The sequence below is a fragment of the Periplaneta americana genome, chromosome 1 (assembly GCF_040183065.1).
Source record: "Periplaneta americana isolate PAMFEO1 chromosome 1, P.americana_PAMFEO1_priV1, whole genome shotgun sequence".
Lineage (NCBI taxonomy): Eukaryota > Metazoa > Arthropoda > Insecta > Blattodea > Blattidae > Periplaneta > Periplaneta americana.
In genome coordinates, this window is record NC_091117.1 from 215,846,887 (window position 1) to 215,871,200 (window position 24,314).

Genomic DNA, 24,314 nt, shown 5'->3' on the forward strand with positions numbered 1-24,314 from the left:
GCCCTACTAAGTTACCCCAAACAGAAGCCTAGGCTCTAGTGACACGTGTTACCTCGGTAATATTGCCAACTAACAGAGAATTCCAAGTTTCCATGAGCTAGAAATAGCAAACAAAACCCCTGGGCACTGACTTCATATCTAACTATTCCCTTGGCATCCAACTTCTTTTCTTACAAAGTTTCCAACATGCCGCGACTTCATTATTGTCCCTCTGAGGCGAATGCATCTTAGGAGGGCGATGCGTCATTTTGTTTGCCTCAAGTTGGCACACAATATGTTCTCCACATTAGTACGGAAACTTCTCCTCCGTCGCTTGTCCCCCTCTTTTTTCCTTTTTATGTTTCTCGTCTCTTCGTTCACTCTTTCTTCTCATACATTTTTATTTATTCGTTCTGTGTTCTCATTTACTTCATTTTCCTTTATTCTTAATTACTTACTGGCTTTTAAGGAACCCGGAAGTTCATTGCCGCCCTCACATAAACCCGCCAGCGGTCCCTATCCTGAGCAAGATTAACCCATTCTCTATCATCATATCCCACCTCCCTCAAATCCATTTTAATATTATCTTCCCATCTACATCTCGGCCTCCCTAAAGGTCTTTTTCCCTCCGGCCTCCCAACTAACACTCTATATGCATTTCTCGATTCGCCCATACGTGCTACATGCCCTGCCCATCTCAAACGTCTGGATTTTAAGTTCCTAATTATGATAGGTGAAGAATACAATGCGTGCAGTTCTGTGTTGTGTAACTTTCTCCATTCTCCTGTAACTTCATCCCGCTTAGCCCCAAATATTTTCCTAAGCACCTTATTCTCAAACACCCTTAACCTATGTTCCTCTCTCAATGTAAGAGTCCAAGTTTCACAACCATACAGAACAACCGGTAATAGGGGAGAGTCGGGTATTATCGGACATCGGGTAATATCGGACAGTGCGTTTCTTTCATCTACCACCATATGGTAGTACCTGAATGACATGGTTACGTTTCTCTATGCGACATCAAAGAAACGTAACCATGTCAATCAGGTACTATCATCGTGTGGTAGATGAAAGAAACTCACTGTCCGATATTACCCGATGTCCGATACTACCCGACTCTCCCCTATAACTGTTTTATAAATTCTAACTTTCAGATTTTTGGACAGCAGACTGGATGATAAGAGCTTCTCAACCGAATAATAACACGCATTTCCAATATTTATTCTGCGTTTAATTTCCTCCCAAGTGTCATTTATATTTGTTACTGTTGCTCCAAGATATTTGAATTTTTCCACCTCTTCGAAGGATAAATCTCCAATTTTTATATTTCCATTTCGTACAATATTCTGGTCACGAGACATAACCATATACTTTGTCTTTTCGGGATTTACTTCCAAACCGATCGCTTTACTTGCTTCAAGTAAAATTTCCGTGTTTTCCCTAATCGTTTGTATATTTTCTCCTTAAAGGTCTTTTTCCCTCCGGCCTCCCAACTAACACTCTATATGCATTTCTCGATTCGCCCATACATGCTACATGCCCTGCCCATCTCAAACGTCTGGATTTAATGTTCCTAATTATGTTAGGTGAAGAACACACAATGCGTGCAGTTCTGTGTTGTGTAACTTTCTCCATTCTCCTGTAACTTCATCCCCCTTAACCCTAAATATTTTCCTAAGCACCTTATTCTCAAACACCCTTAATCTCTGTTCCTGTCTCAAAGTGAGAGTCCAAGTTTCACAACCATACAGAACAACCGGTAATATTACTGTTTTATAAATTCTAACTTTCAGATTTTTCGACAGCAGACTGGATGATAAAAGCTTCTCAACCGAATAATAACAGGCATTTCCCATATTAATTCTGTGTTTGATTTCCTTTATTCTGCTTCTCATATTTTTATGTCTTCATCTCGGTCTTTTCTTAATACCCACCATATCCTTTTTCTGTTTCTTGTCTTTACCTTTCCCTTTCTCCATAGTATTATCCTCTATTTATCACTCTTCTACTTCAACCTATTATTCTCCTCATCTTCGTCTCTTTATGTTCTATTATTCTCTCTCCTCGCTTATCTTTGTTCTCCTATGCCTTGTACTCATCTGTCTCTTTCTTTGACTTTCGTACATTTTTCTCTATTTCGCTTTGATCTCCTTCGTTCATATTCGTCTTAGATCTTGGTTAAAATCTCTTCCGCTTATTGAAGACATCGGATTTTAGAATTCATATGCGCATTACTTTGTAACACTTTCAGCGTGAAGCAACGAGTTTGACATTCGAGAAATATTATCACATTTTCTGTTAAGGGGTTAGGTACAGCTTAAAGCAGTAAATTTTTTGGAAATATTCAACATTTTTTTTCCCTCCATTACTGTATCTTGTACAATAATGAAAATTGGTATGTATAAAACACTGTCCTGGTATATGAAAAAAATATTTTTACGATTGTGAAAAAACATTTGTTGTTTTTTTTTTCAAAATTCAAAATGGTGCCAGTTTACAGTGCAGCGATGAAGAATTTCCCTCATAAACTTGTTAACTTTTTCATGTTCTCTCTCTTTTATTTTATTGCTCAAACTCATATTTACAATATCATGCTCTTTCAACTACATTCCTTAATAAATAATAACTTTTTTTATTTTCGTTAGAAGAAGATACTGATATTGATCATTTTTAAATTAATTTAATTTTTATCAGACAATCTATCAAAGATAGAGAAGTGATCTTGCATCATATTGTAGATATGATATGCATAAATACACACAACAAATTTCATAACAGAATGAATAATAAAATAATATGATCCGTACCCAAACGGATCAGACTGTATTATAATTATTAATATGTTCTAATGTTCTATTCTTGTTTTCTATGAAGTCATAAACTATTCTAGCAAAATGTAGTTTTTATTTGCAATGAAATTTTAGATTCACCTCTTTTCTACCGGCTTTCATTGCACTAATTTTTTGTAAATTAAATTGTGCAATATTATATAGCTAGCTTCTTTGATGTATGACTAAGTCTTCCGAATTCCCAGTTTTCAGGCATCTCGATCCTCCCACATATAGCCACAGTCTAGTATATGCAGTCACGAAGCTTGAGTTGTGAGGGTGCTAGAAACAATAGGCTGTGCCGGTACTATTTCGCATTGTCTGTGATGAGGCGATCCTAGTGGTTAGCAACTAGCTATGGATGCATATTTACTACGTATTGAGCTTCGTGAGTGCATATACTAGACTGTGGTATAGCCCTCCTCTCCATTTCTTCGTTCATACCATTCAGCAACGTTCTTCTTGGCGTCCCGTGCTTCTTCCTTCTAGGAAGTTTCCAATTAAACAATTTCTTTGGAAGTGTTACAGTGGATAACAATACTCATTAATCTTCGATGAAAGTGGCACAGTTCGAATTGGAGTAGTGATTTATTCTGTGGAGATTTCTTCTGCATGACACTTATATTAAAAACCATTTATTATCAGTAATTGATTAATTGGCGGACTTACTCGTGTTAATTATCTAAGTCTGTGCGGCTTACAGCTGTTTCGGTGCTTCATCACACCATCTTCAGAGCCTACTAGATTTCGGCGTCAACTCGAACTTCTCTGCCTGTTGTGTGGGTGCGTTTGATTGTTGAAAGTTTTGAAGAGTGGAGTCAAATAGTGTGTGTGTACTGAAATTGATCTGTGTGTTGATAATTTGATCGGGGTGTGTTTTAGTGTGTTTGTATATTTCGTATTGTTCTAGTGTGTTGAGTTTTTGGTTCTTGGGTTGTATGTGTAGGATTTCCATGTTCGCATTTATGTTATTGTATGTATGGTTAGCATTGGTTATGTGATCGGCGTATGCAGATGTATTGTGTCCTCTGGTTATTGCTTTAATGTGTTCTTTGTAGCGTGTTTGGAATGATCTGCCTGTCTGTCCAATGTAGAACTTGTCGCAACTATCACATGTGAGTTTGTATACACCTGTGTGGTCGTATTTATTTGTTTGTATTTTTTGTGTGTAGAGATGTCTTTGTAGTGTGTTTTCTGTTCTATAAGCTATGTTGTATTTCTGCTTTCTGAATGAAGATACGATCTTATATGTGCTTACACACTAAAACACACCCCGATCAAATTCTCAACACACAGATCAATTTCAGTACACATACACTATTTGACTCCACTTTTCAACACTTTCAACAATCAAACGCACCCAAACAACAGGCAGAGAAGTTCGAGATGACGCCGAGATCTAGTAGGCTCTGAGGATGATGTAATGAAGCACCGAAACAGCTTTAAGCCGTACAGATTTACATAATTAACACGAATGTCCGCTAGTTAATCAATTACTTATATTCAAGTGTTAAAAGTAGTGCAAGCAAGATTCAAAATGCATTTATTATCAAGTTTTTAATAAGTGAACAAATTTTAACAATAGGAAATGGATCAATAATTGAGAATTTTTTATTTTTTTGTAAAAATAATTTAATTAATAAAAACACACAAAAAAAAACATTTTCTTCTCGTGAAAGTTGTACGTTTCCAGCTCGTATCACTTTTACTCTGCACAAGCATTTAGGCCTTAATTAAGTAATTAGAGCATTCTGATTTATTTGATATGTGTAGCCCTATCTGAATTTAAAAGTGGCGTGTGTGTTTTACCAGAGTAATTTAAATTGATTTTATATAAGATGTCTTTATTCGGAGAAAACGCCGTAGCTTATTTTCTGCGATATGAAGTCCAGCGGAGATCTAGGGCAATCCCGGTACGCAGCCCGGCAGTCCCCGTCGTACCTCCCCAAGCACTCCGCAGCCAGGTAACGCTTCTCCGGCGGCAGATAATCCATGACGTAACTGATCTCTTTGCAGTCCGCGTCTCCTGGCGTCAGCTCCTCAGACGGACTGCAACAAGTTCATTTAACATTGTTACAAATGAGAAATTGCTTACCTTTAAGGGTAGAGTGAAACTCGTGAACATTTTCCAAAAAAAATTGTATAAATTATTTCGCTTCTTTAGAATGTATATTTTCTTACCAAAAATGGATTTATTTCAATTCTGATTACAAATACGTTTAAAATTTGTTTTGAAATTAGAATCGTAAAAGTCGTGGCATTTAAAGTTCTGTCAACATTATTTTTTCATCAAAGAATTTTTTTACAAGTCCCTGATTACAAATCTATTAACTTTTTGTTCTAAAGGTGGATTCCTGAAGTTACTAGATTACTGTAGCGAAGGAGAATTTTAATAGGTACATGTTACATAATAGTACATTATGCAACGAGCCTATAATGGTAGTAATTAAGACGCGAGTATGTTTATGAAACGAGCGCAAGCGAGTTTCATAATTTTCATACGAGCGTCTTAATTACCATTATAGGCAAGTTTCATACGACTTTTTATGCTCGACCATGTTTCTAACTTGAAATTATTCATAAGTATTCATGTTATGGTTATCTAAGTGAAGAGCGGAACTGACCTTCTAAATTGTGAGATGTGCGCAGACGCGAAAGTATTGATTTTTTCCGAGGGACGAATGTCATTGGCCTTGTTATAATCTGGAGAATAACATGAACATTAATATTGATATAACCTGGAAATTGATTTAGAATTGAAAAACGACAACACAAATTGAATTTATTTGAATATTATTTACAATTAACGCTAATTATTACAGTAACATAACATAACCTTCTGCGACAATATTGGATTTCCAGCTTCCATGACGTTTCGCTAATTGTTTTTCGATTGCATATCCGAGAATAATCGATACTTGCGGTTTTATAATGGTACAATGGTGATTTCTCATTGTCTGAACAACTGAACTATAATGAATAGGTGTACTTTAATGAGGTGCATTAAAGGGCTACTACCAGGTGTATAATTAATACATTTCGGCATGGTCGAGCATAAATAAATATTCATTTTACCTTCAAATCCATTTTTTCGTAGGTTAATTTTTCTTGATTCAACACCAAATTTATGACAAATATGAATATTTGGAAAACGTATTATATCTTACACGTGTTAAATTTTATGTTACATTGTTAACATGTTTCGGCCTGCTATTGGCCATCATCAGAACTGGTTGTTGCTTGTCTTGGCGCTTTTTGTTTTGTTTCCTGTGGGGGTGTGTTTGTGTAGTGTAATGTGGAGTCAAAGTGTGTGTGTGTTCTGAAATTGAGTTGTGTGTTGAGAATTTCATTTGGGTGTGTTTTTGTGTGTTTGTATATTTCGTATTGTTCTAGTGTGTTTAGTTTCAGGGTTTTTGGTTGGATGTGTAGAATTTCTATGTCTGTGCTGATGTCTCTTATGTGTGGTTAACATTTGTGATGTGTTCTGCATATATGGAAGTGTTTTGTAATTTGGTTATGGCTGTGATGTGTTCTTTGTAAATTGTTTGAAATGATCTTCATGTCTGTCCTATGTAGAAGTTGTTGCAGGTGTTACATTTGTGTTTGTATACGCCTGTGTGGTTGTATTTGTTTGTTTGTGTTGTTTGTGTGTTGAGATGTTTTTGTAGAGTGTTATTTGTTCTGCATGCGATGTTGTGATTTAATTTCTTGAATGAGGTTGCAATCTTGTGTGTGTTTTTGTTTTGGTATGTTACTGTGAGCCAGAAACGAAACACACTAGAACAATACGAAATATACAAACACACAAAAACACTTCCAAATGAAATTCTCAACACACAACTCAATATCAGAACGCACACTCTTTGACTCCACATTACACTACACAAACACACCCCCACAGGAAACAAAACAAAAGGCTCCAAGACCAGCAACAACCAGTTCTGATGATGGCCAATAGCAGGCCAAAACATGTTAACAAGGTAATATAATATTTAACACGTGAAAGACATATAATACGTTTGTGCGAGATCGTGCGTATTTGCTTGGTTTCCGCACAAAACCAATCCGCGGAAAGTCTAAAATTCCACATTCAGTATTCCCAACCTAACACACACAACAATTTCCCTCTTCTTACCGCTTAAGTGACATATTGATTTTACTGCTTTAGGCTTTTAACATATTATTTTTAGAGACGTTCAATATAGTAACATTTATGAATTGGAAACTTACCACTGCAATTTCACCTAAATTGCACTGTTAATTATTGTTTTTAAATATTTGCAAAAATTAAGTAAACTCTACAACTCCAGTAAAGTTACTGCATTCGTGATGCAAGTAACATTAAGGAAGCCGTGAAAAAATCAACAAGATTCCAGACTCATCATAGACTGGGGGAAAAAAAGACAGACGTATATCACGGCCTGCTGGAGTATAGTAAACACAGAAAACATTTTAAAGCAACAATGTTGAAGATAGATATTTTTGTTTTGCAAATTTGCCGTCATTGAACAGAAACCAAGATGGATATTTCATTGCAACTAATTAGAAATTCCTCTTTCAGGTATATAATAAACGATCTTCACACAAAATAATGTACGATGCACGAGCGGTATGTTTTCTTTAAATTCTCGGAAATTAAAAAAGCTCAACTACGTTTCGCTTTTTCAGACTTTTCCTCGAACATGAAAACTTGAACATAACGCTCTTGTAACGCATATTACTATTTCCAAAGTGATATAGTGTTAAAAGTTGTGTAATCAAGATGTGTAAATATTAATCAATCTGGATGAAATTTTTACTGCAAGTATTTATGGGGTAACTGCATGTTTCTGTGCATTTATTTTGTGAGAAATTCTGCTAGTTAATTTTTTTCATGAATTGTAGAATAAATATTTCCAAAATTTCAAAAAAAAAAAAAAAAGTACGGTAACCTACTATTGGTGAGAGAAATGAAATAGTGAATTTGAGTGAATCAAACCATCAAGAGACAAGTGCTTAGCAATAGTCCATGAAGGACAGTACTAATCTTACTAATATGCATTTAAAATTCATCAAGAAATGAACTAAAGAACATTTCAAATGATATGTAATTAACACCACTTCTATTTTCCCGAGTGAGACACAATGTGTATTATCCAAAATAAGGAGCTGTTCCACTACCCCCTAAAAACATTAATGAAGTTCATACAGCTATAAATTCTATGAAAATTAGAACTGTGTGCTTCTCCTTCACCACAGATGACGTGGCAATGGAGGCTTAGGGTGGGAAGACACTTAATAAAAAATTTATTTATTTAATTATTTATTTATTTACTTATTTATTTATCTATTTATTTACTTACTTACTTATTTATTTATTTACTTATTTATTTCTTTCTTTCTTTCTTTATTTACTTATTTATTTATTTACTTACTTATTATTTATTTATTTATTTACTTATTTACTTACTTACTTATTTATTTATTTATTTACTTATTTACTTACTTATTTATTTATTTACTTACTTCATTATTTATTTATTTATTTATTTACTTATATATTTATTTATTTACTTATTTACTTACTTACTTGTTTATTTATTTATTTACTTATTTATTTACTAATATATTTATTGATTTATTTACCTATTTATTTACTTATTTATTTATTTCTTTACTTACTTATTTATTTATTTACTTATTTGCTTATTTATTTATTTACTTATTTATTTATTTACGTATTTACTTATTTATTTATTTATTTATTTATTTACTTACTTATTTATTTATTTACTTATTTATTTATTTACTTACTTATTTATTTACGTATTTACTTACTTATTTATTTATTTACTTAATTATTTATTTATTTACTTATTTACTTACTTACTTATTTATTTACTTACTTATTTATTTATTTATTTATTTATTTATTTACTTACTTATTTATTTATTTATTTATTTATTTACTTATTTACTTATTTATTTATTTATTTACTTATTTATTTATTTACTTACTTATTTATTTATTTATTTATTTACTTATTTATTTATTTATTTATTTACTTATTTATTTATTTATTTACTTATTTATTTACGTATTTACTTACTTATTTATTTATTTATTTACTTAATTATTTATTTATTTACTTATTTACTTACTTACTTATTTATTTATTTACTTATTTGCTTACTTATTTATTTATTTACTTATTTACTTATTTATTTATTTATTTATTTATTTATTTACTTATTTACTTATTTACTTACTTACTTATTTACTTATTTATGTACTTATTTATTTATTTATTTACTTATTTACTTATTTACTTACTTACTTATTTATTTACTTACTTATTTATTTATTTATTTACTTATTTACTTACTTATTTATTTATTTACTTATTTACTTATTTATTTATTTATTTATTTATTTACTTATTTATTTACTTACTTACTTCATTATTAATTTATTTACTTATTTATTTATTTATTTATTTATTTATTTATTTATTTATTTATTTATTTATTTATTTATTTATTTATTTATGCGAATGACAGGTACATAGATAACTTATGTTTTACCTATACACAACCTTAAGATTAAAACAATTAACTTAATACAACTTAAAATTAAATCTAATGAAGGAACTAAACAAAATCCTTAAAGAACTAAAGAGAGGCATGAGGCTTCTCGCTTCCCAGTATCTGGCACATTCTGTCAGTGATTTTAGAGCTGGGCAGCATTGGAGGTGATCCCTATTCATCGCTTCTTGAAGGTCACAAAGGGCACAGGTTGGATGTTGATAAATACCGAAACGGTGGAGATGCTGTGCCAAGCAGTCATGACCAGTTGCAAGGCGGAAATGCGCAACTGCCAATCTTCTTGGTCCGTTAGGTATTGATAGAAGGCCCCTTCTCCAGTGTTTGCCATATGTTCTTTCTGCAATCTCCTGGGAGTGGATGTTGTGGGCAACTTCTTTGATGTATAATTTTATTGTCTGAAAGGGCGTTGGTTTACGAGATGTTCGCAAAATTTTAGCAACTTTTTTTTGCCAAGGCATCGGCCTGCTCATTGCCAAATAAGTTTTAGTGCCCGGAGACCCACTGTAGTACCACGATTTTGTGTTTTTCTTGTGGACGCTTACTAGCGACAAAAAGATCTACAAAATGACACACCACCTCACATCAAATCGTTCTTTTACGAATGGACCCATAAAGTTAAATGTCTTGCAGTGGAATGCAGGAGGGCTTTCCCAAGCGAAAAGGACTCAATAAAAAATGAACTACAAGAATAAGAAAAATGTACTAAAATATTGCAAATCTCACTTTTTATTCTCATCTCATTTTACTCACGTCAGAATGGCGTGAGCCACTTCCTCGAGCAAGTCCATGTCCTCGTAGTGGAAAGGCAAATATGCGGCTTCACAAATGCTCCTCAGCAGACAAGTCCTGCCTTCGAATCCGTGGTCTTCCAGGAAAGCCTCAAGAGGAAGGTATATGTCCAGCAGCCCCGTCTTAGACACGGAGCGTTTTCCCAGATCTGGTGCCGTGTGCCATATGGTCGCGTTGGTTGGCAGGTTGAACACCATTTGGAAGGCGAAAGATATAGCCAGTGTTCTGTTGGGGATGCTCACAGGCATCGACATCCCAAGGCTTAACTGCAAGATCGCGGTAAACACAATGTTATCTATTCACTAACACCTCGCTTTTATTTAAAATTATTTAAATCCGAAGGTTTAGCCCCTTTTCTAGCTTGCAACGTGCTAGCATTGCATTAACGCCCTGTATTTGCTAATTGTGTAACTGGTAAGAATGAACAGTTTCATATACAGGGTGTTTCAAAAATACGGGGCATAATTTCAGGTATGTATTTCCCACATGTAGACAATAAAAATAGTTCATTACAACATGTGTCCGGAAATGCTTTATTTCCGAGTTATGGCCTTCACAACATTGAAATTCACCGGAACGTTTTTCTTTCCGCAGGTCGTTGCCGTCAAAGGAGACATTAAGAGGGCACTCTGAAAGTTCATTCCGAGGCGAAGGTTACATTCAGTGTTGTGTAGGTACTTGGATCGAAGGTTTCCTGATCGATGGATAGGTAGAGGTGGCCTAATTGCTTGGCCTCCACGCTCACCTGATCTGAACCCTCTCGATTTCTACTTGTGGGGCCATTTAAAATCATTGGTTTATTCGTCTCCGGTGCCTGATTTGGAATCCCTTCGGAATCGAATTGTGGCATGTTCTGAGGACATACGCAATACTCCTGGAGTTTGGGATCGTGTTCGCAGGTCAATGAGACATCGATGTGAGGTCTGTATTCAAGCAGGAGGTGGACATTTTGAACACCTTCTGTAATGAGAACGACCTGCGGAAAGAAAAACGTTCCGGTGAATTTCAATGTTGTGAAGGCCATAACTCGGAAATGAAGCATTTCCGGACACATGTTGTAATGAACTATTTTGATTGTCTACATGTGGGAAATACATACCTGAAATTATGACCCATATTTTTTAAACACCCTTTATAGCCCCGAGCTATTCTGTTTTTCCTGCTAAAATTTCGCTCTAGCCATACACTTAAGTATTTTTCGATGCTTGTTGTCGGTATAATTTGGTTATTAACAGCTCGTTTTACACTTAAGTATTTTTCGATGCTTATTGTCGGTATAATTTGATTATTAATAGCTCGTTTTACACTTAAGTATTTTTCGATGCTTGTTGTCAGTATAATTTGGTTATTAACAGCTCGTTTTATACTTAAGTATTTTTCGATGCTTGTTGTCGGTATAATTTGATTATTAACAGCTCGTTTTACACTTAAGTATTTTTCGATGCTTGTTGTCGATATAATTTGATTATTAATAGTTCGTTTTACACTTAAGTATTTTTCGATTATTGTTGTCGGTATAATTTGATTATTAACAGTTCGTTTTACACTTAAGTATTTTTCGATGATTGTTGTCGGTATAATTTGATTATTAACAGTTCGTTTTACACTTAAGTATTTTTCGATGCTTGTTGTCGATATAATTTGATTATTAACAGTTCGTTAATCCAGTGGATTATAACACTATGTGATTACTTAAGTGTATGTTTTCCCTCACTCATAAAATCTTTTAGGAACTTTATCAAATTATAGTGTCACACTCCAGTCACAAGGCGAAAGATAAGTAGAAACTGAACTCCTGTCATATCGTCATACTTGAGTATGAAGAATCGGAACGAAAAATTTATGTCATTTTCGATCATTTGTTCTATTTGTTATTGACAAAGGAATTTCAATTGTACGCTAGAGTTCAATAAAAATATATATTTTTGTTTATGGGCTTTAAAATGTTTAAAGTGTTCCTTAATATCTTAAATTCTAACAATTCTACCTAAATTGTATTGAGCATTCTTGAAAGACTAATTTAGCTCCATTTAGACTGTTTCATAAGTAGTCAGACAGAATTTTAAGTGCTAAATTACCTCACGCTCAACTGAAACGATTGTTATGTCGAAAAAAGATAAGTGTTTAAGAATAGTTTCTTGCTGTCAGGTAAATGATCCTTTTTTCAAAGAAATTTAGATGGAGAAGTGTATTGTGACACTGCTCAGCTATTTATCGCGCTGTTAATATTTGATTAATGTAAGTGTTGTTTCGAACATGATGTGCTTCTTTCAATGTCCCAGGACATTTTAGATCGATTAATGTCTATGATCACCACGTTCCCCGGATTTGACGTCTCCAGGTCTTTTATTTAAGATATTTTGAAATTATACAGATATTAAAACATCACTACACATTAAACTATCTCATGATTAACATTGTCAGAGGAATTTTCAACGTTATCCAAATAAAATGTAGAGAGTTATCGCATGTATTCGAGTTGCAAACACACGTTTTCAACATATTTTGTTAAAGTTAGATGGTAAATAGTTGATAAAAATATATACATAAAAATATTCCACGAAAGATATAATTTTATAATGATGGATGTATTTTTAAAAAGGTTTTTTTTTCATTTGATCTAAAATAAGTACATTTGTCTTTACACGATCTAAAATTGAATTCAAGAGGCTTCGGATTATCTAAGAAAAAATTAATTACATTTTTAAAGTTTGTTTCTTATTAAGTTGCATGAATTTAAAAGATTACTATTTTTATTATGGCATATACAAAGGTTTAGTTTTAAATTGATTTATTCCCTCTAAAAGTAAAGATGAATTACTTATAAATCACAAAAAAAAATAAATTCCTCTAACATTCAGATCTTCTACTATTCAAATATGTTAAATATTTCTGATTTCGCTTCTTCTTTGTTGAGTTCAACTCCCTCTAGTATTATTAATATGATTTTAAAATCTGTAGCATTAGGTAAATATTTTTAATTTTTATTAAAGTATGTCCTATTAAAATTCCACCAGTGTTTTCTATTCTTCCTCTGATGATCTACAGTCTATCATCGTCACTGAACACTTCAATACAGACTCAAGTTTTCACATACCTGCAGCACAGTTCCAGATGGAAAAATTAAAGCACGCCGATCACGATGTGACGATGTAACATTGCTTACGTCATTTGATAGCGTCACAGTTATTACCAAAACTGACATTATTAGTATTGTAACTGTGATGAACGAAACGTTTTCTGTTGTTGCCATTTTGTAACCTTCCAAGGAATACTGATAGAGCCGTTAGTCCTCGGTCATTACGAGCGTGAAAGGAGAAAATTGAAGCTTGCTTTAGTAGTTAGTGTTAATTTGAACGTGTCTTCATTCACTTAGCGTATTGATACAGTAAATTCTGAGTTCCCGTTTATAACAAACTTCCCGTTGATTTGTAACGGGTTTAACATTATAAAAATTATGTTTTGTTGCTGATTTCCGTGATAAGTTGCTGCAAAATGTCTAAAAGCAAAAACTTATTGGCTACATTGTGCACTGTTATTTCATGTACTCCTGGATTCCCATTCCGGCATTAAGGGGAGAGGATGTTATTTTTTAAAACTTTTTTCCTATTTGGTGTAAAATATTAATTTTTTGTATGTAGATGTAGAAAGCTCATAGCTGTGGCAACTCAACCAAATCAAAATATTTTGAAAAAAAATTATTTGGGGGCCCAAATTTGAAAAAAAAAAACCCAACGCATGATTGTACTAAAACCGATATATCTAAACCGTTTTTAAAGATAAATTCAAACAGTTTTTTGCAATGTATTTGCAAAAGCATGTTCTACAAACTGTCTGTAACAGAATTGTAATATTAATTCCTACGTTTGTAAAATAAACAATTAAAATTTAATAACAATTTTATGATTTCCTTTCTTGCAAACAAACGGACGTATTTTTAAAATGAAATCAATTAACAAAATTCTGTTACAAAGAAAAGTTTCCTAATAATCTAAAGAATGTGTGTTCTAAATTGCATGCATGTATCTTTAATAGTTCAGAAATTATATCCATTTTTGTTTGGCAATGTAGCAAAAAAATGAAGTTACTGGAAACGGATAAAAGCGGGCGTGTGATTTAAAATTCCATAGCGCAGGAAGTTTAAAAATGACGTCTCAACATCCGATAAGGGCACAAATACAAAATGTTATGCAATGCATTCCACATATATGAAAGGGTATTTTAAAGAAAAAAAAATTGAAAATTTAATTTACCAGAAACAACAATAAAAGTGGGCGAATAATTTAAAAATCCATAACGCAGGAAGTTTAAAAATGGCGACTCAACATCCTATAAGGGCACAAATACCCACAAAATGTTATGCTATGCATTCCACACATATCACAGAGTATTTTAAAGAATTTTTTTCTAATTTATTTATTTTTCACCAAAAAATACCATCCTCTCCCCTTAAAGCATTGCTCAAATAATCGAAGTTTGAGACAGATTTGCTCAGCGTGCTCAAATCTCCAATATTTTACCATTCCTGCACAATCTGAAACCATTCTAGCACTACTGAGAAAGAACCATTTTTATGAAACCAGATGCATGTGATTAGTAATCCTTATGGTTGACATACACGCCTAAATAGGTAGGTTCATGATTCAATGAGTCCGTGATCAGTCAGATATTAAATGTTATAAAGTTTTGTACTTTAATTTTAAATACCGTAGAACTAAATACAACACTTTGTGTAAGATGACAGTATTACATATAAAAAGCGGGAATTTAATCAAATGAAAAGCACAAATATGTAAACATAGGAAGAAATCTTGCAAAAAGAAAGGAGTTTCAACCAGTGCATTCAAGAGTTTTGTATAGGCAAATAATTAATAAGTGCAAGAATGAAATAATGAAATATAAAAATTGTAAATTTATCCCTTGAAGAGGTGGAAAAATTCAAATACCTGGGAGCAACAGTAACAAATATAAATGACACTCGGGAGGAAATTAAATGCAGAATAAATATGGCAAATGGCTGTTATTATTCGGTTGAGAAGCATTTATCATCCGGTCTGTTGTCAAAAAATCTGAAAGTTAGAATTCATAAAACAGTTATATTACCGGTTGTTTTATATAGTTGCAAAACTTGGACTCTCACTTTGAGAGAGGAACATAGGTTAAGGGTGTTTGAGAATAAGGTGCTTAGGAAAATATTTGGGGCTAAGAGGGATGAAGTTACAGGAGAATGGAAAAAGTTATACAACACAGAACTGCATGCATTGTATTCTTCACCTGACATAATTAGGAACATTAAATCCCGACGTTTGAGATGGACAGGGCATGTAGCACGTATGGGCGAATCCAGAAATGCATATAGTGCATATAGACTGTTAATTGGAAGGCCGGAGGATAAAGACCTTTGGGGAGGCCGAGACGTAGATGGGACGATAATATTAAAATGGATTGGAGGGAGGTGGGATATGATGATAGAGACTGGATTAATCTTGCACAGGATAGGGATCGATGGCGGGCTTATGTGTGGGCGGCAATGAACCTCCGGGTTCCTTAAAAGCCAGTAAGTAAGTAAGTATGAATTAAACAATGAATACAGGAATGAACTGATACATGGATAATGAGTAGATGTATGGAAGTATAGCATGGATGGACGCTTGGATGGATGGACGGATGGATGGACGGATGGATGGATGGATGGATGGATGGATGGATGGATGTGTATGCCTACTGAATCCTACGTTTATGACTTCACGGGACGTACAGAAACGTTGTCACTCACAGCGCGCCTAAGGTACGCGCCTAAGTGGAAGGAAATTTTTCAAGCGTTGCATGCATGCAGTTCACCTCAGTCTATTATGAGATACTGAAGGGATTACTCATTCGTACGTAATATAGTGGGAGCTAATGTGTTTTTCCTAGTTTTTTTTATATACTGACATATTCTACGTACTATAGTCGAAGGTTTTATGTTTCATATAACTGTTGAGGACACTGAAAGGATTACTCATTCGTGTGTAGTGTAATGCTACCTATTGTGTTTTTTTTTTTCTTATTGTTTCAGAACAGTGAAGGAAATATTTATTTGTACGAAGTGTAGTGCAAACTATTGTTTTTTTTATTATTATTATTTCATATTTGTGTATAGTATATTGCATCGAGTTTTTGTACTTTTAATTTATTGAAAAAGAAGAAACTGTCTGACTTGCAATAATTTAGAATATTTCACAAAAATAAAATATTCGTTGAGTATTTCAGAAAAATTCTTGGTTATGTTAAAAATGTAGGCCTATTAATGCAGGAGGAGAACACTTTGAACATCTCTCGTGATACAGATAAAATGCATTTATATTCATTTTAATTGCTCTATAAACAGGTTTTAGATATGAGTTACTACCGTAGAAATAGCGGCCGATTTCGCGGAAACTGTGCGAGGCGTATAACAGAAAATGCTGCTGAGCTTGCGGTGTGAAGGATGAGTCACATATACAGGAACCATTACGTATGTATGTGTGTATGAATGTATGTTGTTTAGTGAACTGTCTGGAGACAGGTTGGAACCTCATGTGACACCAATAAGGCATCACTCAAAAGGCAACTAAACCTGGAGATATTTGGGTAGGGTGGCCAGTTCCTTTCCCCCTCCATTGCATACATCGCCGATTAGCTACATATTACACTTTCAGACTTCAGATGCATACAAACAAATTGTTCTTCCTCTGACACATATCGTCAAGTGAGATGAACTGCCTGATTATAGATGTACAAATTAGCCGAGGTAATATGAATGTATGTTGCATTTCGTCATGTTGCCAACAATACAATGCATGACAAACAGAAGACATCACAAATCGACGGAGATAAACTTCCTGCAATGCTTCTACTTGAAACAGAATCAACAGTCGAATACTGATTTTTATTTGAAGGAAAGTATTGACAATCGGGCACAAATTACAGAGATCCAAACAAAGTAACATAATACTAAAACGAGTAATCTACGTGGTAAACATTTGACATAAGATCCAGGGGTGGTTCAAAGCAGTCTGCATACACGGCCGAGCAATCTTTGCCAGTTTTCCCCAGACACTCTGCAACCAAGTAGTCGCGTTCTTCTTGTAGATGTTGCAAAGAGCTGGAGTTTCCGTTACAGTCGAAATGTGTCATCGAATCCTCTTCTGATGGCCTGCAAATTGTGAAATGAAAACAAATTTTAGTGCTGGAAATTTAATTATTTACTTAAATTTCAAAACTATTAAAACATACGATAATCATAGACCTGTGTATATCATAATATGCCAGTAAAGTATCTTCCTTTCATTTCATATTTTCTGAATAACTGAATAAGTACTTGTTCAAGGTGATAAATAAATAAATGAAGTCCGAAATGTTCAACTCCTTTGAATAGAAGAAGATCTGATTGTTAGAGGAATTTTCGAGTTTTTGTAATTTAAAAGAAAATTGATTTTTACTTTTAGAGGAAATAAATTAATTTAGAACTAAAACGTTTATGCAATATGCCATAATGAAATTATAATATTTTAAATTTATACAACTTAATAAGAAATGAAATCTAAAATTGTAATTAATCTTTTTTGGACTGTAAGAAGCCTCATGAAAGCAATCCTTGATTGTGTATTGAGCAGAGACGTAACGAGGCACATGTACTCATTTTAAATCGAATGGAAAAAAGACACTAGAAGCAGATTTTTAAGGGAGCAATCGGTGAAATTTCTATTTATACAATTTTTAAGATAGAGACTTCATATTTTGAACACTTCATGTCCTTGCTATAAGTATTCTTGCGTGCAATTGATATTATAATACAATAATGGTTTTCGAGGTCTTCAAACTCTCAAATTGGCAAAACTTCATTTCTCACACTAGTATATTAAACCATGTCGGACTGTAAAGAAAACAACTATCGCAATGTCCATATTTTATATGTTGTATTGAGAAATTTTAATTTCCCTACCAACTTTTTTCTATATATTAATATATATGTATATATAACTAGCGGTGAATGGAAGGAGGCTATCAAGATGACTGCCAACGTAAGCGCCGTAAAGGCTGGTTCACAATAAACCGGAAACGAAAACGACAACGAGAACAAGAGCGGAAATATTGTTAAAATAAATGTATTTAAATGTGAGCATTCACAATTAACTATTGTGAACGCTCACATTTAAATACATTAATTTTAACATTATTTCCGTTCTCGTTCTCGTTGTCGTTTTCATTCCCGGTTTATTGTGAACCAGCCTTTAGAGCCATACCCGGTAGGTCTCAGGACAACCACTGCAGGCGATGCCTCAGTGAGATAGAAACTCTTGGACATGTCCTGGGAGCCTGCCCTTATGGCGAAATATTGCGTATACATAGGCACCATGCAATTAGAAGTAAATTGGTCGATGCCCTTAGAAAACTAAAATACACCGTCTATGAAGAAGTCCACGGAACCGCCGACAATGGCAGTAACAGACGAATTGACATAATCGCCATTAGCGAATCCCTGTCTTAGGGTATGATAATCGACTCCACCATCACGTTTGAAACGTACAAAGGACAGCCCGAAGACGTACATGAGGAGAAACGAGCAATCTACGTTCCAACCATCCCGTATTATAAAGATAAATATCAACTTCACGATATCAGTGTTACGGGACTGATGTTTGGAGCAAGAGGAATGATACCCAACTTCTCTTGTAAATTCTGTAAGACCCTAGGACTGCACAAATCTTTTCTGAATGAACTGGCCCTCCTCATAATTAGAGAGTCAGTCAAACTTTTACGGAACCACCTGTATGGACTCTAATTCAGTGTATGGAAAAAATTGACGCACCATTATCATTTTTCTTTTTCCTTCTTAGCTTTCCCTCGAAATTATTCAAATCAACTTTACAGGGAGTTATACCACAGTCTAGTATATACAGTCACGATGCTCAATACGTAGTAAATATGCATCCATAGATAGTTGCTAACCACTAGGATCGCTACTATCGCTTCATTACAGACAATGTGAAATAGTGCCTGCGCAGTCTATTGTTTCTAGTACCCTCATAAACTCAAGCTTCGTGACTGTATATGCTAGACTGTGGTTATACCTTAAAGCTGGGTTTGCATAATACACGTCACTGTTCGTTAACAGAAAACCACAATTTAAGTCACACAGAGTTAGTGTGCACTCAATATTGGTTGCTTGACGGTTGTCAGCCCACTTTGAGGTCTGTGGATATACTTACTTACTTACAAATGGCTTTTAAGGAACCCAAAGGTTCATTGCCGTCCTCACATAAGCCCGCCAGAGGTCCCTATCCTGTGCAAGATTAATCCAGTCTCTATCATCATACCCCACCTCCCTCAAATCCATTTTAATATTATCCTCCCATCTACGTCTCGGCCTCCCTAAAGATCTTTTTCCCTCCGGTCTCCCAACTAACACTCTATATGAATTTCTGGATTCGCCCATACGTGCTACATGTCCTGCCCATCTCAAACGTCTGGATTTAATGTTCCTAATTATGTCAGGTGAAGAATACAATGCGTGCAGTTCTGTGTTGTGTAACTTTCTCCATTCTCCTGTAACTTCATCTCTGTTAGCCCCAAATATTTTCCTAAGCACCTTATTCTCATACACCCTTAACCTATGTTCCTCTCTCAGAGTGAGAGTCCAAGTTTCACAACCATACAGAACAACCGGTAATATAACTGTTTTATAAATTCTAACTTTCAGACTTTTGGACAGCAGACTGGATGATAAGAGCTTCTCAACCGAATAATAACACGCATTTCCGATATTTATTCTGCGTTTAATTTCCTCCCGAGTGTCATTTATATTTGTTACTGTTGCTCCAAGATATTTCAATTTTTCCACCTCTTCGAAGGATAAATCTCCAATTTTTATATTTCCATTTCGTACAATATTGTGGTCATATACTTTGTCTTTTCGGGATTTACTTCCAAACCGATCGCTTTACTTGCTTCAAGTAAAATTTCCGTGTTTTCCCTAATTGTTTTTGTATTTTCTTCTAACATATTCACGTCATCCGCATAGACAAGAAGCTGATGTAACCCGTTCAATTCCAAACCCTCTCTGTTATCCTGAACCTTCCTAATAGCATATTCTAGAGCGAAGTTAAAAAGTAAAGGTGATAGTGCATCTCCCTGCTTTAACCCGCAGTGAATTGGAAAAGCATCAGACTTATCGGCTGTCCACGACTGCTTATTCAATATATTCACAGCTACCCTCCATATCTGGAGGCCGTCTCCTCTACCCGCAACCTGAGGACGCGCCATGCCGTGGTGATAGGGACCACAATACATGGGGTCTGTGGACATAGAGGAAAAAATTGGGTCTGTGTCTGGTAGAATTTCCGGGTAGCGCTGGTAGAGCGTTGATACGTTTACCAAAGGTCCCGGGTTCGATGTCCGGCCCCGGAACAACTTTTCCCTCGAAATTATTCGAAGTATATACTTCTATTTAAAGTATCTCTACAATCAAAGCAAAAGGTAATACTACAACTTTATGCATACCATACATTTTCTTCTGCTGCAAAGTAATTTTAGGTTTAAAATCGTAGCAGCAGGTTCAACTCACGTTAGTATTATGTGCGCTATCTCGTCTAGCAGGTCGCTTCCCTCGTGTTTGAACGGAGACCCTGCGGCCTCACAAATGCTCCTCAACACGCAGGCTCTGCCCTCGAAGCCGTAGTCTTCCAGCAGGGCTTCCAGAGGTTGATAAATCGACAGCAAGACCTGCCCAGGTGCTTCCCTTTTCGGTTTCTTAGTTTGTCGAAATTCCGATATATTCGTCGGCATTACGAAGTTGAACTGCAACCCCATAGATATCGCCACTGTCTTGTTTGGAACGGGAAAAGGATTCTGCACCGCTATATTGATCTGTGGACATAAACCAATACAAATTCCACTTACTGTTTGCATATGAATGCAGTGAAGAATTATCATTCTCTGACAAAATACTTGTCAAAAATGCATTTTTGTCTTTATCTAATTGTAATTCTTATTTTCAGCCCACGGAACCCATGGTACTAAATTTTCTAAGAAAAGATATTATCTCAAAGTACATTGCGGATTTATTTGCTCGTGCTAACCCCAACTATTTATGCTGACGACATACAAATCTATCTGCATACTCGACCTAACTACATAAATGACGCTATAACTAAAGTTAATGATGACTTGAATTCAATATCCATATGGTCGAAAACGCACGGACTTAATTTAAATGCAAGTAAATCGCAGGCAATCTTAATAGAACATCAAAGATCGAAGTGTGACAAGCAAAATTTGCCACTGATAATTGTAAATAATACTACTATTCCATACAGTTCGACTGTGAAGAACCTTGGTATTTATATGGATTGTCACCTGGAATGGAATGAACAAGTGAACCACACTTCCAAAAAAATATTTTCTATTATTCACTCATTAAAGCGACTGAAGCACTTTCTTCCCGATAAATTAAAATTAATCCTTGTACAAACACTCGTGATGCCACACTTTGACTACTGCGATATTATATTAAGTAACCTAAATGCAAATTTGAGCAGCAGGCTACAACGTGTGCATAATGCGTGCGTCCGTTATATTTGCAATATTCCTAAGTATGATCATGTTTCCCCGTCTTTCCAAACTCTGTCTTGGCTAAGGCTAAGTGATCGACGAGCCCTGCATTCTCTTGTTCTCTTATTTCAAATTCTGCGCACCGCTACCCCAATCTATTTGGCTTCTCGTTTTCAAAATTTATCCGCATATCACCAGCTAAGTACAAGATCTCATCATAATAATTTACTCATTATACCCTACCACAAGACATCTTTATATTCTTCATCTTACACAGTTTCAGTTGCTTGAAATTGGAACTCGCTTCCGAATGATGTAGGGGTTGTTTGACAATAACTTCATTTAGGTCAAAATTACATAAATTCTTACTTAACAGATTAATTGCTGATTAATATTTGTTACTCATAATGAAACTAACATCTGTCCATTCTTATTATTATCATTAATTTCTCTAAATAGATTTACAAAACCTCTAATAGCAATTACATTAATATTTTCATTACAAAAATATATTTTAGATTTATATATATATATATATATATATATATATATATATTTTTTCTCCCTTTAACATAGTCCTAGTAAGCTTATATTAAATGAATTTTCATCATTTTGCTAGATATCTCAAATATTAAATTAATTATAATTGATTGAATTATATTAGCTCATAAATTAAGTTACTACTTTACCTTATAGGTTTATCTAAATTTAAATAAATACATATGTAGTCTACTAGTCGTTAAAATAGAAGAATATTGCTGGAGAACCTTTTAAGTGTAGTGTAAATATTTGTAATTTAAATATGTATTGTATTGATTAAGGCTGGTTGCGTGGAAGAGAAGGCCTTATGGCCTTAACTCTGCCAGCTAAAATAAAACATTATTATTATTATTATTATTATTATTATTATTATTATTATTAACCCGCTCATATCTGGCCCCGGCCAGTATGATCCTGGGTTACGGCGTAGACACCAGACAGGTCCATTAGCTATACTATTGAGACAGGAGGACAGGGAGGCTGGCGTTACTCCAAAGTTTTGATAGTCACGCCTCGACTCCATGAGACTCCTTCGATAGTGCAACCGCTTTAAAATGACCTTGTCTTAACTGGGCTAAACAAAATCCCTCCCTGACTATATCTACATTTGCTGATCGATGGAACTATCATAGAGCCAATTGGCTAGTCTATATACATCGATTTATAGAGTCGTTTTACCTAAGAGCCAACTGGCTAGTCTCTGAAATTGAGACAACTCATCCTGCCTAAGGTTTTTCCGTGGTTTTCCTAAGGCGCTAAGACAAATGTCGGGATGAGCCCTAAAAGAACTGGGCCCCGGACCTGCACTCATATCCCCATGAACCCCTTAATTACTCTAAATTAATTAATAATTACATCTATCCTAAATTCATAATCAATCGACCTATTACCTAAAAGCCAAATTGGCTAGTCTCTTATATTGAGACAACTCATCCTGCCTAAGGTATTTCCGTCGTTTTCCTAAGGCGTTAAGACAAATGTCGGGATGAGCCCTAAGAGAAATGGGCCACGGACCTATATGTCCTTCCCCATAAGTTCCCCTTTTTCTAACAACAACTTAATGCCCTAGTTCAGAGTCTATAAAATTATGAAAGACATTTTCAATGCGAAAGGACAGGGAACCTTTCAATTTGCAGATTCAGAATTCACGGCGTCTCTCCTGGCGGTCTTCACCTGCCTTGGCATCGAAGAGCAGACGACAGAGTCTTCTCGACTCCTCCTGCACTGCGAAATGACACAGTTCATTTCAATGTGCAGATCTTCACCAGCCATCGCCTCCTCATCCCGTCCCGTGATCATTTTGATCACATTTCCGTCCCCCTCGCGTATGTGGTACCTAAGAGGTCACGTCCATTTTCGGCTTTCCCCTTCAAAATTTTCTAGAAATCCTTCAGTAGAGAACCGGAGTGAGACTAGTGGCCAACAGGCTTGGAGCTCACATATTTAGTTTGTTACAGCCCCCCGACCTCTTGCAAGGACGCGATTTGCGTACCTTTTAAATTTTTCCTCCCAATTATCCTCTCTTTTTTCGATTTTTCGAGGATTTATTCATTCGGCATAGATCTTCGTGAAATGAAGATATTAATAAGTTAAATGCGATGATTGTGAAGGGTCATTTCATGGAAACATAATAGACATTGCCATCAATTTTAAAATTACAACAGAACACATTAACTTACACAAAACCATACTCATTTAATGCACTATTTCACAGTTAAATTCTTAAAGCTTCTTCATAAAATGCATATTTTCTTGTATCAGAGAGGTTTTAAGTCTTATGATGCAAGTGCGTCGGTTTGTTGCTTTGAGTCCGGAGTGTTGTTATTATAGCTGTGTTTCCATGGGAATGACTGTAAAAAATAGTTGTAACTGTTGCCAATCTGAGAATAATTTTAAACAGATATTATTCAGGGCCGCCGACAGAATTTATGGGCCCATATGCAATACTGTACTCGGACTCCTGTTGAAAAAATAACAATTACAAGTTACCAGTTATTCTAACCATAATAGTTATTTGCA

General features: G+C 34.7%; 2 protein-coding genes across 2 annotated transcripts; both read right to left on the minus strand.

Annotated features, from left to right (window-relative positions):
* Positions 1 to 4,314: 4,314 nt before the first annotated feature.
* LOC138708032 (uncharacterized) lies at positions 4,315 to 13,484 on the minus strand. Its single transcript, XM_069838151.1, has 3 exons — positions 13,279 to 13,484; positions 10,143 to 10,447; positions 4,315 to 4,856 (listed from the first exon to the last, which is right to left on the minus strand). The coding sequence occupies exons 1-3, from the start codon at positions 13,432 to 13,434 to the stop codon at positions 4,652 to 4,654; spliced, it is 666 nt and encodes a 221-aa protein (XP_069694252.1). The 5' UTR covers positions 13,435 to 13,484; the 3' UTR covers positions 4,315 to 4,651.
* A 3,623-nt stretch (positions 13,485 to 17,107) lies between these two features.
* LOC138696180 (uncharacterized) lies at positions 17,108 to 23,594 on the minus strand. The gene is made up of 3 exons (XM_069820827.1): positions 23,469 to 23,594; positions 20,770 to 21,071; positions 17,108 to 17,358 (listed from the first exon to the last, which is right to left on the minus strand). Exons 1-3 carry the CDS (start codon positions 23,592 to 23,594, stop codon positions 17,157 to 17,159), a joined length of 630 nt encoding a protein of 209 aa, XP_069676928.1. The 3' UTR covers positions 17,108 to 17,156.
* Between the last annotated feature and the right edge of the window lie 720 nt (positions 23,595 to 24,314).